We start from the raw sequence: 23,575 nt of genomic DNA, 5'->3' as shown, positions 1-23,575 counted from the left end.
GGGATTGCCACCTTCAGGGCCAGTAGCTGAAACAAAGAATAAAACTGCTGGCAACTCCCCCATGAACACAGAAGTGCTGCTGCCCCCCGGGTGATGGAGGGGGGAGAGGAGGCAATGAAGGCAGAAAGGGAGGTCTACTATGCAAGCTGCTGGTGGCTGGAGGAGCCAGCAGGAGAGGGACCGGCAGCCATAGCCAGCAGCAGAGGAGAGGGAGTGGCAGCGGCAGCCATTACACCATGCGCCTGAAAGGAGTAGCAGATGAAGTCAATTCGAGAGGGAGTAGCAGCCCAGAAGAGAAGATGGGCCTGCCAGAAAGGAACCTGATCCAACTTGGAGAAGGGAAGTAAGCAGCCAATCTAGCAGACTTTGGGACTGAGAAACACTCTCTGGTTTGAAGTAGATTTACCATATGGTTCCAGGAAAAGGAGGACAGATTAAGACATCCAGGTTTTACTTCTACTGAAAATTCTACTGGAATTCGTTATGTCACATTTATAAAATGGAAAGCAAAATTGCTATTCAAAAAGGGTATTATAATAAATTTAAAAAGATCTGGGGGCCATTGACGACTTATTGTAATGAGTAGACACCATTTTCTATTGAAAGTATATTTGCAAATGGGGGGGAGGAGGATGAATTAAAGTTTTTACTATAGATTTAATCAATAGTAAAGAATATTTATATTTGTATATTTTTGATTGAATGCTAAAGGAAAGGGTGGGTGGGAAGGGAATAAATTTATTTATTTGATGTTATACTAGAAAGAAATTCAAGTGATGTATTTAATTTTAAATGTTTTATTATTTGTACACTTGTAAGATTAAAAAATGAATAAAGAATTTAAAAAAAACAAACAAACAAAACAATGGAAGGAGGACAGATAGACAGCTAGGCTTTATTTCCATTGAAAGCAATGGAAGTAAAACCCAGATGTCTCAATCCATCCTCCTTTTTCTGAAGCCATATGGTAACCCTAGTTTTAGTCACCTAGTCCTAGTCAAATACTTACCTCTGGCTTTGGATATCCTGACCTAGAACAAAGTTGGTATTAAACTGAAAGGCATGACATATTTGAGGTTTGAATATTATCACTAACTATAATGGTGTTATCAACTTGATCACACATGAATAGTAAATTAGCTTTGCTATTCATTTAAATTTAATTTACCATGTTTAAACAACATCTAACAATTGTTGGGGACATACCTATTTAGCTTCCTTTCACCCTCAATAGTTATTGTTTTTTAAAATTTAAGTTACAACAAATAATCCCAAATATTTAACCTCTATGTTACTATGAATTAAAAGGGAAACCTATTGAAACATGTGACCGTGATTATAACACCTCATACTTTTAATTGTAATAATTCAATTGTGATGATCACCACTAGGGGGTTTACACTAGGTTTATATTTGGGTTTATTATGGGATAGTCCTGTGGTGGTATCTCCAAGGGGAGTACTTTTTGGTAAGGCATGTGGGGGGGGGGGGATTGTGGGGCATATGGACAAGGAAGATGCCTGTTATTTCAGAAAGATTGTATGGTAGGTCATAAATGTATTATACAATATTGGTTAAAGACATAACCTCCTAGTTTTTGGCATTGGAGGAATCAATTTTATTGTATACTTTTATTTGAGGTTTGGGAGGTTCATCGATCTGACCTAGACGAACTAATTTCTTTTTGAAAACTTGGGACCCATATATTCAAAATCTTTTACCTAGGCTCATTCCAATTATTCTGAAAGCATCTGGAAACCTGGTTTTTCTCCAAAATGTAAAGCTATCTATTTAAAATGTAAAGCTATCTATCCTCTTCATAACCTCTAATTTCTTATTATGTCCTTCCCTCATTTATTGAATTACCTGTAAACCGTGCCGAGCTCTGTCTTTATGGAGATGATGCGGTATACAAACTTAAGGTTTAGTTTAGAGCAAGAAGTTTAACTCTTAATGAATTACATTGAAGCTATGGTTGCCTTCATTGCATTCCAAAACCTGGCTGATTTTGTCACCTTTCATCCTGGGAGGGAAGGGGGAAAGGGTAGGAAGGAGGGGAAGGAGGGGTGAAATGGGGGACTATGGTTTGTCTTATAAAATGTTTGGAAAAATGATCATATTTTATAGATTATATGGATTAGAATTTTAAAATATGTGAAATAATTTGTAGGAATATATTTATGTATTATATGAATGTATTTTTACTTTATTCCTTCAATAAAAATGTTTGACCATACACTAGGTTTCCAGGGTCCACTCATGATTTCTATATCCTGTGTCACTCAGCCCCCTTCCAGCAATTTGAAGAGGGCAGGCATGGGTACAGTTGACCCATAGGTAAGTGAAATGGTGAACATTTCCTAACAATTAGTACTGCTTTGATATCTATACTCAGTATATCCTTAGCTTATGAACCTCGCTTACCTCGGGACATAGGTGTACAATGCTTCTGATGTGAGATCTCTGCAGGATGAATTGTGTTTTGTCTGCTAACAACCTAGGTTGTAAATTTCCCGTCTTCCTATGTACACATAGTATGGAACACAATGTAGTTATGTTGTTCACAAAGCTGTGAAGTGACCCATTCCAGTAAGGAGACATTGGTCTGTTCCAGGATTTATGCCCACTTCATCTTAGTGCATTATGGGACCTACAGCATTGCTTTCATCGTCCAATGGGGATCAATGTAGGTTCAGCGATTTCACTGCCTGCACAGTCACTCTTTGCCCTGCCTCATACAATGCTCTTTACAGAAGTCCCAGGTTATCATGATGTGTCGAGGCTGGTATCCTGAAGCTTTCACCCATGCAAAGCAAGCTGTGATGTGAGAGATCATGGAAGAGGGGGTGGGGGGGAAATCGACTTAGATTTTGAGAAATGGAAGGAAACTTACTTACTGGGGCCATTTCTCACTGGTGTCAACATAGAGAAAACCCTTCTCTCTACACACTGCATAAAACATTTTAAACTCAACAAGCAAAGCAAATGTAGGTGCCCATACCATAGACACATCATCCTTTGTTTATGTTAACAAGTACTTAATGGTACTGTGCATATGCCAAATTGACATCTTCAAATGTAGGCACCCACACCATGGCCATGTTAACAAGTAGCACATAGAAAATGTAAAGCTGCATGCGAGTCATTTCTGTATCAGTGGGTGTCTCATAATCTATCAGTGGGTGGGTTGGATACATGTAAGTTCACAGTTAAGGTGGGTTTGTGGAACTTGCAGTGGGACTTGAACCCGAGTCTGCATGTCGGCTGGGCATAGCCGTAACCATTATGCAATTTAGGCAGTAGCAAATATTTATCAATGGGTGACACTATAAACTCTTACTTGCAGCCTGCTGAAAAATGGACCTAGGAGACACCGTGAACACTTCTGGCATACACAGCACTTTGCCTGGAATGCATTGCCAGAGGATATGGTAAGAGCGGTTAACGTAGCTGGTTCTAAAAATAGTTTGGACAAGTTCCTGGAGGAAAACTCTATACACTGTTGAGACAGACATGGGAGAAGCCACTGCTTGCCCTGGATCAGTAGCATGGAATGCTGCTACTATTTGGCTTTTTGCCAGGTACTTGTGACTTGCATTGGCCTCCGTGAAGACAGGATACTGGGCTAGATGGACCATAGGTCTGATCCAGTAAGGTTATTTTTATGTTCTTAAAACCCCAAAGTTTGCCTGTATACTATATTGTCTTTATCTGAGCCACTGACGTCAGTGTTGCACCTCGCACACACACTTCCAGACCTCCAGTGCTCCATCTCCTTAACAATAGGCCTAGGTTTTGCGCACTTGACTATTATCACACAGCAAGGGATGCGTTTGCTGCATGTCACTAACAATAGCATAGCACTACCACAGACACTCTTCACTTATCTCCCCCTATGATCCCCCCCCATCCACCTATGAGTCTGCTCAACTGGTAAGTCCTTCCTTTCTGTGCCCTTTTCAGCTGCCAATTCCAGACTCTGTCCCTTCTGCCTTGCTAAACTAAACTAAACCTTAAGTTTGTATATCGCATCATCTCCATAAAGTTAGAGTGTGGAACAGTTTACAGGTAATTCAATAAATGAGGGAAGGACATAAAAAGAAATTAGAGGTTATGAAGAGGATAGATAGCTTTACATTTTAAATAGATAGCTTTACATTTTGGAGATGCTTTCGGAATAATTGGAATGAGCCTAGATTCCACAGCGGGGCAGGGAGGTTATTCCAAAGCTCAGTGAATTTGAAGAAAAGGGATTTCCCAAATTTACCTGCATACATGATGCCTTTTAACGAGGGGAAAGATAGTTTGAGTATGTGGGAACAAGCTGCCTGAATCTCTATGGTGGGCTCCATCTCAGGCAGTGTTCAAGGCCCAGTTAAAAGCCCACCTCTTTGAGAGTGCTTTAGACTCCTAACGCCTCTCACCTTGGGTTCTGCATCCACAACCCTATATGTCATGTTTGTTTGTCCAAGTTAAGATTGTAAGCTCTTCCGAGCAGGGACCGTCTATAAATGTCAAAATGTATAGTGCAGAAAGAATGTACAAGGTTCAGGAATGTTTATTCAAAAACTATATATAAAATTGTAATCCAAATAATTAACTCTTTTTTAGTTCTGTGTCTGCCTTTGACTGCAGACCAGTTGGAATTCTCTGTTTTGAAAATGTACAGTGCTGCATGCGCCTTTCAGCGCTATGTAAGTGATAAGTAGCAGTAGTAGCCATAGAAGAGGGTTTCTGGGTTGATGTTAGGAGTTGGATCAATGACCCAGAGAGGGTGTTAATAAAGGTTAACAAAAAAAAAAAAAAAAAAAAAAAATTCTGAAATTGGTGGCTAGTGACATATTTGCACTAAATTTGCCTAGATTTGCACATTAGTATAAAATGTGCATATTACTTCACAACATTTTTCTGACATTTTGTGCACCCCAGAAAGAAAAGGGAGAAGTAAAAAAAAAAAAAAAAAAAAAAAGGAGGGTCATTGGATCAGGAAATGGAAGGAGAAATGGTCCACTGTCTCATTGCCTCCTGTCATCTCACACACTCATTAAAACCCATCGCTCTCATCCTCTCCTCTCCTTGTGATTATTCCCAGCCCCACCTGGCGATAGAGGGACAGCAATTATACCGCATCTTGGTATGCCTCCTCTTCTGCCAAGGACTTGAAGTTTTTGAACTGTACACAGAGGCAGCAGAGGAAGAGAAAACAGCCTGAAGACTTACAGCAACACAGATGAGGGAAGAGATTCTCAGTAGAGAATGACACGGTGACAAAATTCATCACCGTTCCCGTCCCCGCGGATAACCGCGGGAAACCATCTTCATGACATTCTTTAAGGAGAGAGGGAAGAATCAGAGTATGAATGGCCACAACCACTGACCCGCAAGCTTTCCTTTGAAGAATGCTGGTGTAGAAGGACCGAGGTTGAAACAGACACTACAGAATGTCAGTCTCTGGTATCCAGAGCAGATATTGAGATGTCATAATGCCTCATTCCACCAGTGCCTAAGAGCCAATCACATCAGTGATGTCACAATGGCTTCATTATCCTTGGCTCACATAAGAATCAGAGTATGAATGGCCACAACCACTGACCCGCAAGCTTTGTTTTGAAGAATGCTGGTGTAGAAGGACCGAGGTTGAAACAGACACTACAGAATGTCAGTCTCTGGTATCCAGAGCAGATATTGAGATGTCATAATGCCTCATTCCACCAGTGCCTAAGAGCCAATCACATCAGTGATGTCACAATGGCTTCATTATCCTTGGCTCACATAAGAATCAGAGTATGAATGGCCACAACCACTGACCCACAAGCTTTGCTTTGAAGAATGCTGGTGTAGAAGGACTGAGGTTGAAATAGACACTAAAAAATGACATGGGATTATTTCCCGCAGTTATCCACGGGGATGGGAACGGTGATGAATTTTGTCACCATGTCATTCTCTAATTCCCAGAGCATTGCTGCCATCCCAGTTCTAACTGGTCCTTAGTTCCCTAGCATGAATTTACTGGAAAAAAAAAAAAAGAAATTTCATGGCAATGGCTGAATTTTGCAGGCCTTTTTGCATCATCAGATTTGTGAAACCAGAGGCACTGGATATAGCACATAGGAACAAAAAAGTGAACACAGCATTTGAATATTGAGCCAAAAAAGCTATATTGAAAAACAAACCAACCCTCAAACAAATGTGTAACTATGGAAAATAACATTTAATACCTATTTTAGCTCAGCCAAGCAGAAATAATGAACAACTTCCTGGTATTTTTATATTATAGATAACTTTTATTGTTATGTAGTACAAAATTATTAAAGCTAGTATTTGATAAAGTAAAGAATGTCAATACCAGTAACATTTCCCTGGGCTGTGAAGTACTTAGCAAGGAGTATAAGCAGGAAACAAAACCTGTCATCCTGCCCAACAGCAAACCACCTATAAAAACAAAACTGCAAAATGTACCACCTGAAAAAAAACGAAACAGAAAAATATCAGTTCTCAGTCTTCTGGAAAGGGAACAATTATCTGGTTTAAAAAAAAAAGCCGACTGCTAGCATGGCTATGAACCCAGATACCTGGCGACAGTAAGCAGGTATATAACATGAGCATTCAGACACAAGAAATAGTTTTAAGGAATCCAACACTGACAAGCTCAGATGTTACTAAGAACATTTCCATGTGCTGATTACTGCAGGAGTTATAGTGTTCATTTGGTAAAACTGTAGTGGCTGGAAGAAACCATGTTTTGGGCTGGACTTGATAGTTTGGCCTGGTTTGTATCCCCCGAGGAGATTTCCACACTGGAGAAGACTCTACTGGTCAGAGTGGTCTATTCAGTTCTTTCTGGCAACTACATGTATGGAAATGGACTACCCCAAAAGGACCAAACTGGCCCAAGTGCAAAGTACTTTGTAAGAGAGTGCTGCTCAGCATTGCAGAAATGTTACATTTTCAGGGTACCGAGCACTGACTCACAATGCAGCAATCCAAAGAGCCCGCTGTCAGATCCTAATGCCAAGATTGAGGATACTAGCATTTCTTGTTAAGGCCACATAAGATTTCTGTGTTGCACCCTGAAAATACTTCTTTTGCTTTTATAGCAAAGCCAGAAGCTCCAAAGGCTGACAAATGCCGACTTTTACAATTAAGGATTCATATTACTCCCACGTCATCTCTAGAGCACTTTACGCTTTCCTCTGTAGGGCTCCGAGCAGCAAGACATCTTTGCCTGCCTCTTTCCTCTTCTCTTCTTGTTGAAGGCACTTCTGGCTCGCTGTGTCCATGGTGTCTGGCAGTGTAAACCTGTGGAAGAAGCCAAGTTCTCAGGTCCTCACTCTTCTTCTTTTATCTCATGTGTCTCACATTCTTGCTTTTTGTCTGCACCTTGCTCTGCCAACTTAGGGGCATTCTCTTCACAGTGTGCTATCCTACCCCGACTCCGGACCCCAGGCTGGTAAAGCTGCATCGCAGGACGATCCTACAAGAAACAAATACATGTAGTACCACAAGCTTTGCAGGAAATAAGAAAAAAAACTACACAGCCAATTCAAAACCTTCATAATTACATAGACTACATACTTTGAAATGGACAGAACTGCAGAATACATTGCAAGCCAAAATAACTCAGATATAGTGAAAATCCAACAGTACCAATAAATAACTCTCCACAAAGACAATGCAAGAGGTATATGAAATGTTCACTAACAGGCTTGAAATATAACCCCAGGGGTGGAAAAGGCCTCAGATAACAGACCCTCCCACCATCCACAAAGTGGTGTTAAGATGTTCAGGCTAAACTTAATTGGTATAAAAAAAAAACCACCCCTGGACTGCAAAAAACAGGCTCTGTGCGGTGCAAAATGAGAAACCAAGCAAAGATAGATGAAAAAAAAAAAAATCAACTTATCTCAGAAAGATGATCGGTACAATGAGGTTTAGCCTAAACACCTTAACACCACTTTGTGGATGGTGGGAGGGTCCGTCATCTGAGGGTTTTTCCACCCCCGGGGTTATATTTCAGGCCTGTCGGTGTAGTAAATATTTCATAAACATCTTGCATTGTCTTTGTGAAGAGTTACTTATTGATAAGAATACATTGCAAGGCCATTTGTTATATGTACATGTCAATTTGGGTTTCTATTTTTGCTTCTTAAATGGATACATAAGATTAAAGGCTGCCTGTATTGCTCACATTTGATCTTTCAATACAATTTCCAAGCAAAGACGACAGAAGGACTGAGATTTAATAACATTATGAGGCTTCATGCTATCAGTGTTATAATAATGCCAGAAATATATAGAAAGGAACCTCAGGGCAGGCATTTCTCCCCTCGCATCTTACAACTCATGACTATAGACACAGCTCTTGTTGGAGCTAGGAATCAAAGCAGGACAACCCAACTTTTCCTCAATTTATTTATCAGATCAGAATCAGAGGGCCATCCTCCATTTACCGTTTTGATTTTGCAAAATGCCCCTTAGACAAATAAAATTCTTTATAATTTTTTTTTTTTTTTTTTACATTTCTAAGAAGATAATTGTTTTAAGATTTTGTAAAGATGTACTGCCCAGTGGGTCTCATTAACTGGGGTGGTGTTATATCGTCCAAACTCAGACTTAAGACGTCCTATCGAAAATGCCCCTCCATTGTCTTATGTCAAGGTCTCCTTTCCTTTTTGCTCACTGGCAACTTTTCTTCATATTTTTAGTGTGTTCTGATGTGTGTTTTTATTATGGCCATGTATCTTTTCAGAGTCTAATTCTACCTTACACAGGATTAGCACAGATTTCTTATAACAACTATTTTGGGAGAGACATCCAGAAATCCAGTAGAGAAAATGTCTATTTTCAAAACAGCAAGACGTCTTTTTTTTTTAAATGACCGGTCTAGACGTTTTGACCATTTTCAAATACAAAGATGTCCAAATAAAACACTCACAAACTTAAGCTTTTGGGACATCCAAATAGCTAGCATTCTTAGCAAACTGGCCACACAGACATCCGGGCAGATAAAAAGGGCACTCTAGGGGGTACGGCAGTGAATGTCTCATTTAAAAGTCCCAGGTACACGTGTCACTATAATCCGCCCAAAACTACTGTACCCACCTGTACACAACAATAGTCCTTATGCCTGCAGGTGTCATCTTTATGTAGGTACAGTAGGTTTTGGAGGGCTCACTATATACAGCATAAGCAGGTTATAGTGACATGTGTACCTGGGATTTTTAAATGCAACATTCGCTGCAGTACCCACTAGAGTGCCCATCTGCTTGGCTCAGCTGTCTGTGTGGCTACCTGAAATTGTAAGAGGGGGTGCTGAAAGGTTCTCAGCCCAACCAAGAAGAGAATGACATGGACGTTTCAATCAATGATCTGAAACAATATCAAAACACAGAATTTTGTTTCTGCAAATTGGCACTTAACGAAATAAGAAAACACTCTTTTCAGCTACAGTGGCAAAATAACTCTCAATTTAGGAAGTTGGTTGCTAGGGATGAGAACTTTTCAGCACCCTCTCGTAATACAGGTTAGAATGTACTGGGGGGGAGGTTCACATCTTTGGGTGGTAGGAGGGGGAGTCGGTAACCACTGGGGGGAGTAAGGAAGGATCATACCTTAATGTCTCCAGTGGTCATCTGGTCGGTTTGGGCACCTTTTTGACCCTTATTCATTTTCAAAGCAGGTCTAATGCCAAACATCTTTAAAAAAGCCCTGGGCGTTTTGTTAATGGTTTGGTTATCCCTGCAAAATATCTAAGTCCTAAGATCACCCAAAACACCCCCCCCTTAAGATTTAGATGCACTGGAGACAAAACAACCAGAGAGACATCTGGAAAGTCAGTTTTGAAAATGCCCACTTGGACGTTTTAACTAGCAAGATGTCCAAGTGCCAATCTATGCTTTCTTTTGGACATCTATCTTTTTTGAAAATGAGCCCCTTGGTGAACAGGTGAGGGCTCATACTGATATATTCTAGGGCAGTGATTTTCAACTCATGCCTCGAATACCCCCGTGCCAGTCAGGTTTTCAGGATATCCACAATGAATATGCTTGAAAGAAATTTGCATATAATGGAGGTAGTGTATGTAAATCAAGTTTATGCATATTCACTGTGGATATCCTGAAAACCTGATTGGCAAGGGGGCTCTCTGGGACAAAGTTGAGAAACACAGTTCTAGGGACTACATGCAATACCTCAAACCAGCGACTCAGATGTATATGCTAAAGGTCAAATACCTGGAGACAAAAAATAAATTTGCCTAAAAGCTCTGCTTGTCTTTGATTGCTAGTTTTTGGTGATATATAGGCTTGAATGAGTTAGGGGTAGAGAGGTGGCTCCTAAGTGAATGTCCATAGAAAAGTACAGAACCAAATCACTATAATTCATTTATCCTGGCAGCTTAGAAAGATATTTTGTTTTGTTCTCGCTCTTCTCTGCAAAACATAGAAGCCTCTCCATCCACCCCCACAAGGCATTGTTGAAAGGTTGTGTTGCCCGGTTTTTTGTTTTTTTTATGAATTTCTACTTTCTATTATTTTTGATTATATACCATCTTAGTCACCTCAACCACTTTTCTGGGATAGGGCAAGTTAAGCTTCAGTGCCATTAGTAATATACAAGAACATAAGAACAGCTATACTGGGTCAGACCAATGGTTCATCTAGCATAACTTCTCTCCCAGAAATACAAGCACAAAATATAAGGCATCAAAAGCCTTAAACTTTATAGAAAAACAGCTTATTTCCTTAATGTACATATAGAAAACTAGAAAGCACAGCACCTTGTTTCTTATTCGATCCCTTTTAATTGTTTCTTCTTTTCTGTCGTCTTTGGTGGTTCTTTCAGTTTTATCGCTGTTTATTGTAAAGTCTGCAAACTCCTCTTTCTTTGGCCTTTCCTTGTAGAAGTCCCTTTCCTTTCTAAATTCCTCCTCTCTTCTTCGGAACGTCTTGTCTCGCTCATATCGCTCCCTCTGCTTGTGACGATCTTCCTCTAGGCGTCTCAGTTTCTCTTTCTCTCTTACGCGTCTTTCCCGCTCATAGTCTTTCTCCCGATAATCTCTTCCATAGTCCTCTTCAGTTCTGTGGATACAATAAAATGAGTGGATTTGGGAAGATGATGGTTTTAGCCTGGGGATGGAAGCATGCTGCACTGCACGAAAATCAGGACTGCACGGGAGCCTGTTGCCTATGATGGCCATCGAGTTATGGCACCATGAGTTATTGAAAGGCAGGGAAGGAAGGTCAACACCAACTGAAAACATTCACAGCAGATATGACGTACACTCCATTTCCATTCCTCTAACAACTGAGGAGACAGGTCAGTGGCAAAAAAAAAAAAAAAAGACTGAACAATCTTTATGAAAAACCCAAGCTGCTAAATCTGACTCTCTGGACTAAACACCTAATGGCTTATTTCACTAGTCAAACAAAAACTTCTATTCACCACTGGTGGACTTCTACTGAAAGCATCAACAAGCACTTTGCTCTTTATATTACAGCAAAATGCCACTTCACAGATGAACAGTGATTCTGAAACCTGTCGTGGGGATCCCACAACCAGTGGGGTTTTCAGGACATCCGAAATAAATATGCATGATGGAAGTTTGTATTCGGTATATTTGGATATCCAGCATATGCAAAATTTCTCTCATGCATATTTACTATGGCTATGGAATCATTAGAACAGATTTGGGAAGCTCAACAAACAAAAACATTCAAAGTCTTCTTGTGATGTCCACTGACCTACAACAGCAGCCCAGAAAATATGCTTTGTGAGTGCCAACACCATCTTGGGAGATGTGGGGAACTTTCAGCATGCAACAAGAATAGTACTTCAGGCAAATAACGCACTCAGAAATTAAAAACAAAACTCCAGATTCATCTCGGCGACAGCAAATCTGGTTGGGTTTTCAGAATACCCCCATTAACTATATAGTGGATAAATTTGCTTTTTCTGGGTCTCCAGTGTATGCAGGTTTATCTCGTATATATTTATTGTGGATTTTAAGAAAACCCACCTGGCTGCAGGACAGGTTTGGGAATCCATGCTTTCAAACCTTTCTATTCTCTGTTCTGCATTTGGTCATTTCTTTGACAGCCCTACACTCAAAGCTCTATACAGCCTGCTGAAAACACTAGGAAGTGCAGAGATATTAACTTCTTTATCTTTTCTTCTTTCATTTCTCCATCTGATCGCTTCAGAGTTGTACTTTGTCCAGTTGTAATCTTTTCCTCTTTCAGATTCTCCTTTTCAGACTTTCTTGATTTATTTTTTTTTTCCAAATCCCTTTCATCATCTTTTTCTGGCTTCTTCAGCAGCTGTAAGAAAAGCATGCATTCTAAGTACAACAGGACTGAGACTTGTTCCTGTACACAATCCTGCAATGAATTCTTCAAGCACAATATCATAAGGGGCATTATAAAACAATCTTGACTAGAAGGCACAATGAGGAGTGAACCCTGCCCTAGAAGTATCACACTAGAGAACAGCAATCTGCCATAAGCTTCTCTATGGAATATTTGGCCATTTGGTCCCTTTATACTGGAATACCCTTAGATCTTGCCATTCGAGGAATACACAGAGATATAAACTACTGTTCCCTTCCTTCAAAGGAATTAAATCGGCCAGGAAACTCAGTCAATCTTTTGCTTATAAACTGGTAGAAATGTGAAATGGGCTTCCTGACTGTCAGATTGATAGGTCAGTTACAACAATTTTGTAAAGTCCAAAAAACTTTATTATTTACACAATACTTGAACCGTTTACCTAAAGATTCAACGAATTGATTGCCCTACAATACTTATTTTCTCCTATACTCTTGTTTGTTTTTTTGCTGATCTTTAATTACTTGTAAACGAGTCAAGCTCCGTTGGGAGATGACCCAGTATATAAATCGAAGACTAGATTAGATTAGATAAGGTTCTACTAAGCAGGCAAGTCTTGTTCAGCTTAATTCAGTTGCATAATTACAACACTCCTGCAGCACAAGAAACTGAACTGGCCAGTATGTCATCGTGATAACGTCTAGTGCCCAGGTGGCACAGAAAATAGAAGTGTGGAAGAACAATCATAACTGAGCCATTTATTAGCACAAAATTTCTAAGCACCAGATTAACTTTGTGCTGCTTGGGCTGGTATTTTCTAAATTTGAAAGCTATATTTAAAAGTTAAAGAGGAAACTTGAGACTGTAAGATAAGTTCAGTGGTGTAACACCTGATTATCCAGCAAAGGATTACTGACATATTACAGTAATGCCGATATAAGAAAAAAAAACCACCACCACAACAACAAAAAAACCCCCAAAACCTAAATGAACCCCTCAATTAAAATTTTTTTTTTTTTACCAAAAAACTTGTTTATCCCAGGACAAGCAGGCAGCATATTCTTAACGTATGGGTGACGTCACCGACGGAGCCCCGGTACGGACCTTTTTAACTAGAAAGTTCTAGTTGGCCGCACCGCGCATGCGCGAGTGCCTTCCCGCCCGACGGAGGAGTGCGTGGTCTCCAGTTTCTTCGTTTCCGCGGAGCGAAGAAGACGCATGTGCTTTCAACGGCCGTTGAAAACTCTATTTTTGCCTTCCCGCTCGCGATTTTTGATTCCTTTTTGTTCTAATTTTTCTTGTCTTTCGATTTAATTTCCTAAAAAAAAAAAAAAAAAAAAAACCTCGTGTCTTTTTTCTTTGCTTTTGCAGCCGGCCCCGGCGGGGCCTGTTGTAATCATCCAAGCCTCCGGGTTTGATTTCGCGGAGGCCGTGTTTCCCTTCATGCCCCCTCAACCGAGCTTCAAGAAGTGCCAGCGGTGTGCACGCCCGATCTCTCTAACTGACCCACACAACTGGTGCCTTCAGTGTTTGGGTCCAGAGCATCGGGCTGACACCTGCACCCGCTGTGCTACCCTTAAGAAACGCACTCTCAAGAACCGGCAAATACAACAAAATATTCTTTTCGGTACCGGTTCTACCATGGATCAGGCCCCGACGTCGACGGCACCGCCTAAATCGGCACCGACCACATCGACGACGCCTGATCTTCCTTCGGGGTCGACAGCGCCAGGTAAGCCGGCTAAGAAGCCTTCCACTTCCCTTGAGCGCCCTCCAGTTACCGCGGTGACCCCGGTCCTTCCGGCGTCCCGCCGACCCCGTAAACGCTCCGCTCCGATCTCGGTGAGTGCCTCGTCATCGGCCTCCTCATCGCCGGAGCGTTGAGCAGCACCTGTGGTACCGAAGAAAACTAAAACGGTACCGGTGCCCCCATTGGAGGACCGCATTTCGGCCATTCTCCAGGACAAACTCCAGGAGCAGCTTCAACAGCAACTCCAACAGCTCCTTCCGACCCTACTGGCACCGCTCCTTCCGGTACCGGTCCGGCCCGAGCCTCGCACCACTCCACCGGTGTCCACCCCCTCGGTACCGATGGACACTTCCATGCCGGTCTTATCTGCCCAGCCTGCACTTCAGACTTGCACTGCAGAGGACCCCTCCCGGCCCCTAGATCGACACCGGTCGTCTCGGGACCGGGATCGGCACCACTCCTCCCAGGACAGGGATCGACGCCGGTCTTCATCTCCCGGCACCGTATCCATGCGATCTGGCAAGTCCCTTTCTAAAACCCGCCATACTGAGCCGGCCATCAGGGACCCAGACTTATGGGAGCAATCCCCACTCGGTACCGAGGAGGATGCCTCTTCTACAGATGAGGAACCCTCCATGGCTGAATCCACCTCCAAGCCCGAGCAATCCTCCTTCACTAAATTCCTTCGGGAGATGTCTGCGGCTCTCTCCATACCACTTGAGTCCGACTCCAAGAAGTCCCAGGCCTTTTTAGAAGCCTTGGACTTCGACCAACCTCCCAAGGAATTTCTTAAACTGCCCGTACATGATATCCTACGGGAAACATTTTATAAAAATTTGGAGAATCCCCTTACTGTTCCAGGTGCCCCTAGGAAACTGGACAGTTTATACCGGGTCATCCCTATTCCGGGATTTGATAAACCCCAATTGCCCCATGAGAGCCTCCTAGTAGAATCCACTCTCAAAAAATCTCAAGGGTCCAGTGTTTATGCCTCCACCCCTCCTGGCAGAGAGGGAAAGACAATGGACAAATTTGGAAAGCGCCTGTACCAGAATGCCATGCTGGCTAACAGAGCCAACAACTACACCTTTCATTTTTCATTTTATATGAAATACCTGGTACAACAACTTTCTGCTTTACAAAAATATGTACCTGAACGCAATGTCCCACTATTTCAGCAGCAAATTTCCTCCCTCCTTCAGCTCAGAAAATTAATGGTGCGCTCGATTTATGATTCCTTCGAGCTCACTTCCCGAGCTTCTGCACTGGCAGTAGCCATGCGACGCCTTGCCTGGCTGAGGGTGTCTGATCTTGATGTGAACCACCAAGACCGCCTCGCCAACGCGCCCTGCCTTGGTGATGAACTTTTTGGGGAGTCTCTAGATACCACAACACAAAAACTTTCGGCTCATGAGACGAGATGGGACACCCTCATTAAGCCTAAAAAGAAGACTCCACCTGTGCGACCATACAGACCTCAGTCCTCTTACCAACGTCGCTTCTCTGCTAGGCCGCTTAATCCTCCTCAACAGCAATCCCGTCGGCCTCGCCAAAAACAGCACACCCAGGCTCGCTCTCAGTCTCACCAGGCGACCAAGCCTCTCCCTCAGACTAAACCTCCTCAGCCCTTTTGACTCCTTTCTCCAGGGCATAGCCAGTCTTCAACCGTCGATGCCTCTTCCTCAACCTATCGGAGGTCGCCTCGCCATCTTTCTCAACCGCTGGGAGGCCATCACATCAGACCTGTGGGTTCTCAACATCATCCGTCACGGATACTCACTAAGGTTCCAGACTCTTCCTGTAGACCATCCTCCCGTAGAGTCTGCTTCTCACTCCTCCCAAATTCCACTCCTCCTCAGGGAGGTCCAATCCCTCCTCCTCCTCAATGCCATCGAAGAAGTTCCTCCAGACCAAAGAGGTCAGGGATTTTACTCCCGCTACTTCCTGGTACCCAAGAAAACGGGAGATCTTCGTCCCATCCTAGACCTCAGGAACCTCAACAAGTGTTTGGTCAAGGAAAAGTTCAGAATGCTCTCCCTTGCCACACTTTATCCTCTTCTATCTCAACACGACTGGCTATGTTCCCTGGACCTCAAGGAGGCCTACACTCACATTCCAATCCATCAGGCTTCGCGTCGCTACCTTCGATTCCAGATACAGAATCACCACTATCAGTACAAAGTACTGCCCTTTGGTCTCGCATCATCACCCAGAGTGTTCACCAAATGCCTGATTGTGGTAGCGGCTTTTCTCAGGTCCCACAACCTACAGGTGTTCCCCTACTTGGACGATTGGTTGGTGAAATCAACCACATCCCCACTTGTACTGCAAGCCACTCATCAAACCATCTCTTTCCTCCATCTCTTGGGATTCGAGATCAATTATCCCAAGTCGCATCTGCTCCCCACACAACGCCTTCAGTTCATCGGAGCAGTTCTCGATACCAATCAGATGAGGGCATTCCTTCCTGCCGACCGGCGCCGCACCCTGCTTCACCTTTGTCGACAGGTGCTCCTCCATCCATCCATCCCTGCTCGGCAAATGATGGTCCTTCTGGGCCACATGGCCTCGACAGTCCATGTGATTCCTCTGACGCGACTCCACCTCAGGATACCTCAATGGACCCTTGCCAACCAATGGTCACAGACCACGAATCTTCTTTCTCATCCCATCTCTGTGACATCGTCTCTTCAGCAATCTCTTCAATGGTGGTTGAACTCCTCAAATCTTTCCAGGGGACTTCTCTTTCATCTACCCCCTCATTCCATGGTCATAACCACGGATGCTTCCCCCTATGCATGGGGGGCTCACTTGGACGATCTCCGCACCCAGGGACTCTGGACCCCTCAGGAGCGTCGGCATCACATCAATTTCCTGGAACTCAGAGCCATGTTTTATGCTCTCAAGGCCTTCCAGCACCTTCTCTGCCCTCAGGTTCTTCTCCTGTGCACAGACAACCAAGTCGCCATGTACTACATAAACAAACAAGGCGGCACCGGATCTCACCTCCTTTGTCAGGAGGCCCTCCGCATCTGGACCTGGGCCACGGCCCGCAGTCTCTTCCTCAAGGCTGTCTATATCCAGGGCGAACAGAACTCCCTGGCCGACAATCTCAGCCGCATCCTTCAACCTCACGAGTGGACTCTGGACCCTCCCACACTCCACTCCATCTTTGCTCGCTGGGGCACTCCGCAGGTGGACCTATTTGCAGCTCCTCACAACCATCAGCTGCCCCAGTTCTGTTCCAGACTCTTCTCTCCGCATCGTCTGACCCCGGATGCATTCCTGCTCGACTGGACGGATCGGTTCCTTTATGCCTTTCCTCCACTTCCTCTGATGTTGCGGACCTTGTTCAAACTCCGCAAGGACAGGGCCACCATGATTCTCATCGCCCCTCGGTGGCCCCGACAGCACTGGTTCTCCCTCCTGCTTCAGCTCAGCTCCAGGGAGCCCATTCCTCTTCCTGTATTTCCTACTCTGCTTACACAGCAGCGTCAGTCTCTACTGCATCCCAATCTGTCTTCCCTCCACCTGACAGCTTGGTTTCTCTCGGGCTGACCTCTCCAGAGAACCTGTCTCAGCCTGTCCGTCGCATTTTGGATGCCTCCAGGAAACCCACCACACTCCAATGTTACCATCAGAAGTGGACCCGGTTTTCCTCCTGGTGCCTCCTGCATCATCACAATCCCACCTCATTGGCGGTGGAGACCGTACTGGATTATTTGCTCTCTCTGTCCAATGCTGGTCTCAAGTCTACCTCAATCAGAGTCCACCTCAGTGCCATCACTGCTTTTCATGAGCCTATCCTCGGAAAACCTCTCACGGCTCACCCTCTGGTTTCCCGGTTCATGAGAGGCCTCTTCAATATCAAACCACCCCTACAGCCTCCTCCGGTCGTCTGGGATCTCAATGTGGTTTTGTCAGCCCTCATGAAACCTCCCTTTGAGCCTCTTGCTACTACTTCGCTCAAACTTCTCACATGGAAGGTGCTTTTCCTCATTGCCATCACCTCTGCCAGGAGGGTCAGTGAGCTGCATGCACTGGTCGCCGATCCACCGTTCACTGTTTTTCACCATGACAAGGTGGTTCTGCGTACCCATCCTAAATTCCTCCCCAAGGTGGTTTCAGCCTTTCACCTCAACCAGTCCATTGTGCTGCCTGTCTTCTTCCCAAAACTCCATTCTCATCCTGGGGAACAAGCGTTACACACGCTGGATTGTAAGCGTGCCGTTGCATACTACCTTGACCGTACCAGGGCTCACCGCTCCTCTCCTCAGCTTTTTCTGTCCTTCGATCCCAACCGCCTGGGTCGTCCTGTCTCTAAACGGACGCTATCCAATTGGCTTGCCGCCTGTATTGCGTTCTGTTATGCTCGGGCCGGCCTGTCACTGGAAGGAGCTGTCACGGCCCATAGGGTCAGAGCTATGGCTGCTTCTGTGGCTTTCCTCCGTTCCACGCCTATTGAGGAAATCTGCAAGGCGGCCACTTGGTCTTCAGTTCACACATTCACCACTCACTACTGTCTGGATACTTTCTCCAGACGGGATGGACACTTTGGTCAATCTGTGTTACAGAATTTATTTTCCTAATGGCCAACCATCCCCCCTCCCTCTCTGTTAGCTTGGAGGTCACCCATACGTTAAAAATATGCTGCCTGCTTGTCCTGGGATAAAGCACAGTTACTTACCGTAACAGGTGTTATCCAGGGACAGCAGGCAGATATTCTTACGACCCGCCCACCTCCCCGGGTTGGCTTCTTAGCTGGCTTATCTTAACTGGAGACCACGCACTCCTCCGTCGGGCGGGAAGGCACTCGCGCATGCGCGGTGCGGCCAACTAGAACTTTCTAGTTAAAAAGGTCCGTATCGGGGCTCCGTCGGTGACGTCACCCATACGTTAAGAATATCTGCCTGCTGTCCCTGGATAACACCTGTTACGGTAAGTAACTGTGCTTTCTTGCCCAGCAACTGCAATGTGAGCATGTAGCTCAGAACAGGTTTACACTTCTCCCTCCGTATTCACGGTTTCTACACTCGCAATTTTGATTAGTCACATTTTTTGTTTTATTGGCTTTCCCCCGCCCTGGTCCCACGCCCACAGCAATGAGCTTTCTTTTTCCTAGCCTGGCTGTCGGACGGCACGCTGTTTCTCTTGCCTTTGGCTTGCAGAAAGCTCCGATTGTCAAGCCTTTCATCCCTCCCTCTTCCTTCCTGTCGTGGAGTTAGCCCCGGAGTGCTGACATCTTATTGGCTAGGGTGGCTGCCAATCGGTGTCATCACGCCCCTTCCGGCCCTGGCTCTCCGTCTCTGATTGGCTATGTCCAAACAGCCCGTTTCGTCTCCCTCTCCCTGCTGGCTCCCAGAATGCAGCATGCACGCGGTGAGGCAGGTTTTTCCTGGAACAGGGCTGAGGTGCACGCGACAAACAGCAAAGCTTCCTTCCTCCCCCTGCCTCCCTTTCTCCCCTTCCATGGCACAAGGGGGAATTAGAAACAGTCCTCGTATTTTTAAACAGCTGCTGAGGAGGGTGGCGAAGAGTGCAAAGCTGAGCAGAGTCTGGGCAAGTACATAGAAATAGTTATTTGCAATTTCTCCGCATTCGCAGGCCGGTTCTGCCTCTACCCCCACGAATACGGAGGGAGAAGTGTACTAGGCTGGGCACTGTAAGCCTTCATACACAGGCCAGCAGGTTTTCCTCATATTTCCACTCCCCAGCTCACCTTCTTAGCCAGGGATCTCAAAGTCCCTCCTTGAGGGCCACAATCCAGTCGGGTTTTCAGGATTTCCCCAATGAATATTCATTGAAAGCAGCGCAGGTACATAGATCTCATGCATATTCATTGGGGAAATCCTGAAAACCCGATTGGATTGTGGCCCTCGAGGAGGGACTTTGAGACCCCTGTTCTTAGCCCTCATAACAAAATCCCACTGGGGCCCAATCCAGTGTGTCCTATATTAGCCAATGGGTCAGGAGCCCTTCCTCCATAGGAGCTACAGATTCTGCAAGTAACATCCAAAAGTTCAGCCAGTCTGAGGATCAAGGGACCTGGATATCAAACACGGCTGGCTCTGAGAGGCAAATTCTATAAGAAGCGCCCAAAAGTTAGGTGCCGAATTAGGCACCGTTCAGCGCAATTCAAGTAAAATTGGGTGCTGTTTAATGAATCACGCTGAGCGGCACTTATTTTTGAGGCCCCCAATAAATAGGCCAACTTAGGCGCCCATGCGAGCGCTTAAGAGCAGCGATTCTGTAACAGGCGCCTCTAAAAATTTAGGCGACCTTCAAATAGGCGCTATGCATGTTAGGTGCCTTGTTACAGAATCGCTCTTTCTTGATGGGTGCCTAAGTTTCAATTATTGCTGATTAAAAAGCTTAATTGGGCTTTAGGCGCCTCCAAAATAGGTGCCTAACATTAGGCGCCAGTTACAGAATTTGAGCCTTAATGCTAAGAGACAATGTTCTACCAAGTGACCTCTTCAAAAAGGAAAACAATACAGACCTTAATCTTGGGTTCATCCTTTGATTTCTCTCTTTCTGTCTCCGCCAGGCCTTTCTCTACTTTCTTCAGCTTCTCTGCTTCTTTCCTTTTCCTTCTTTCTTCATCTTTCCATTTCCTCCTCTCTTCTTCCCGCTGTCGTTTTCTTTCCAGTTCCCTCCTCCTCCTCTCTTCTCTTTTTTCTTCTCTTATTCTCTTAGAAAAAAAAAACCAGAGATGTAGATACTGACATGTGAACAACGAAACGTCTACAAGGTTTAGTAAAATATGTCATACAAGTTTGTTCAACTTATTTGTAAAGGAAACTGGTGACAAGTTAATATCCCACAAATGGAGCTAAAATAAATAGACATACACTGCCTAATAAGAACATAAGAATTGCTGCTGCTGGGTCAGACCAGTGGTCCACCGTGCCCAACAGTCCACTCACACAGCGGCCCTCTGGTCAAAGACCAGTGCCCTGAGACTAGCCCTACCTGTGTATATTCTGGTTCAGCAGGAACTTGTCTAACTTTGTCTTGAATCCCTGGAGGGCGTTTTCCCCTATGACAGACTGCTGAAGAGCGTTCCAGTTTTCTACCACTCTCTGGGTGAGGAAGAACTTCCTTATGTTCGTACAGAATCTATTCCCTTTCAATTTTAGAGAGTGCCCTCTCGTTCCCTTGGAGAGGGTGAACAACCTGTCCTTATCTACTAAGTACCTTGAATGTTTTCGATCATGTCCCCTCTCAATCTCCTCTGTTCGAGGGAGAAAAGGCCCAGTTTCTCACATACATACATTTTGCAAACTGGAAAGGCATTACTGTAGAAATCATACCTGTCTGTTCTTCAAGAAGTTCAAAAGTGGTGTTGTCTTTTTAGCTACATAAAAGGAAAACAAATTAAATCAATGATTAGATCATATTTCAAACACTTCTTCCTTTAGACTACTGGTACAATCTTTTAGCATTCTGGAATACTGCAATATAATTTCATCTTGCAGGCAATCAAAAAAAATCTTCACAGATTAAAAATCAAGCAAATTGCAGTGCAATGAATAATGTGTAATCTTAAAAACAACAGATCATGTCTCAAATTGCATTGGTTACCAGTTGAGGTGAGAGTTATGTTTAAGTTTGGTTGTTTATGCTATAAGGTGCATGGTCTTGAACCTAATTATTTAGTGGCTCATTTTGTATTCGCTAGTTTCAAGACACTCACAGTGTAAAATTGCTTTATTTGTTTTTCCATTTTCAATGATACTCTCACTCCAGACTGCAACTTGGGATAAAGATTTTAGTTGTTTGACATTTTCTTTTTTCTTATCTGCATTTTAGAAAAATTGTTAAAAGACCTATTTATTTGCTAAATTTTTAAAAGTTTAATGCTTTGTATTTTTGCTGAGATTGTTCAGTATTTTTTCTGTTTTGTTAACCATATAGAACTTCACAGTTTTTTGGTATATAAAGACATTTTTTATGTTATGTTATTCAGTTAATATGGGAACTCTATGAGTGTTGGAAGCAGCGTGGAGCATTCAGTGTGGTTTAGTAAATGGAGGGAGTGGGTGTTAGTTTCGTGCACATGGAAGCAGAGAAAGGAGTTCTGTAGAGGATAAGGTAGGTGTTTCTTTCAAGTTTCTACCTTTAAAAAAAACGTTTAAAGAGGTCTTTTTTATTTAGATTCAGCAAAATATACAAAGTTTCAAAATGAGTAAAGCTTGTACATTTAATTAACACATATAACACCAACAAAACTACAGTAAAACCTTGGTTTGCGAGCACAATTCGTTCCAGAAGCATGCTTGTAACCCAAAGCACTCATATATCAAATCGAATTTCCCTATAGGAAATAATGGAAAAATATGAGACCATTGGGGAACATTAACAGATTTTTGTTATGAATGATAAATTTTTCCCAAGGTAAGATATTTGATTAGAGGGGAATTGGGTGGGTTTTATTTTTTAATATATGAATATATCAATAGTTTCATTGTAATGGTACTTGTATGTAATACTGTGATGGGAGGATTTTCTATTTAATAAGAATAGTTTAAATATTAGGTGTATTACATAATATTCAAAATATTATAGAATATGAATTTGTAATGAAATGTTGTACTTAAAGTGTTATATGAGAGTTAATCAAGTGTGTATTTATAAGTTCATATGATTTTATCTACTACACTTGTTGTACTATGCAAAAATGAATAAAGAATTCAAAAACAAGGAAATAATGGAAACTCAGACGATTCGTTCTACAACCCAAAAACTTTAATACAAAATACTATATGCACTTATATTGCAAACCTCACTCGTTTAGAACATAGAAACATAGAAAAAAGCAACAGAAAAGGGCTATAGCCCACCAAGTCTGCCCATTCCAAGTATCTCCTCCCCTGAATTTACTCCCTTAAAGATCCCACGTGAGGATCCCATTTTCTCTTAAAATCCGTCACGCTGCTGGCCTTTATCACCTGGAGTGGGAGTCTGTTCCAATGATCCACTACTCTTTCGGTGAAGAAGTACTTCCTGGAGTCGCCATGAAACTTCCCTCCCCTGATTTTCAGCGGATGCCCTCTGGTGGTCGAGGGTCCCATGAGCCAGAAGATATCATCTTCTGACTCGATGCGTCCCGTGATGTACTTATATGTTTCAATCATATCTCCCCGTTCTCTTCTTTCCTCAAGTGAGTACAGCCGCAATTTTTTAATCTTTCTTCATACGTGAGATCCTTGAGCCCCAAGACCATCCTGGTGGCCGTTCGCTGAACCGACTCGATCCTCAGCACGTCCTTTCGGTAGTGTGGTCTCCAAAACTGAACACAGTACTCCAAGTGAGGCCTCACCATGGCTCTGTACAAAGGCATCATAACTTCAGGTCTCCTGCTGACGAAACCTCTGCGGATACACCCCATCATTTGTCTTGCCCTGGAGGAAGCCTTCTCCACTTGATTGGCAACCTTCATGTCCTCACTAATGATCACCCCTAGGTCGCGTTCCGCCGTGGTCCTAACCAAGGTCTCACC

The 23,575-nt window shown here is 43.6% G+C and overlaps 1 protein-coding gene across 3 annotated transcripts in view; it reads right to left on the bottom strand.

The window, feature by feature from the left end:
• Positions 1 to 6,261: 6,261 nt before the first annotated feature.
• UPF3B (UPF3B regulator of nonsense mediated mRNA decay) overlaps positions 6,262 to 23,575 on the bottom strand; it is a 46,366-nt gene continuing 29,052 nt past the window's right edge. For all 3 annotated transcript variants that reach the window (XM_033945537.1, XM_033945536.1, XM_033945535.1), the window contains 5 exons: positions 21,387 to 21,430; positions 20,573 to 20,764; positions 12,157 to 12,317; positions 10,778 to 11,078; positions 6,262 to 7,474 (listed from right to left, as the gene is read on the bottom strand). In XM_033945537.1, the coding sequence (XP_033801428.1) occupies positions 7,328 to 7,474; positions 10,778 to 11,078; positions 12,157 to 12,317; positions 20,573 to 20,764; positions 21,387 to 21,430 (845 nt within the window). In that variant the 3' untranslated portion in view covers positions 6,262 to 7,327. The remainder of the gene's footprint in view (positions 7,475 to 10,777; positions 11,079 to 12,156; positions 12,318 to 20,572; positions 20,765 to 21,386; positions 21,431 to 23,575) is intronic.

This window comes from Geotrypetes seraphini, chromosome 5 (assembly GCF_902459505.1).
Source record: "Geotrypetes seraphini chromosome 5, aGeoSer1.1, whole genome shotgun sequence".
Classification (NCBI taxonomy): Eukaryota; Metazoa; Chordata; class Amphibia; order Gymnophiona; family Dermophiidae; genus Geotrypetes; species Geotrypetes seraphini.
Note: the sequence above shows the minus strand (reverse complement) of the source record. Positions and strands in the feature narration are given on the sequence as shown.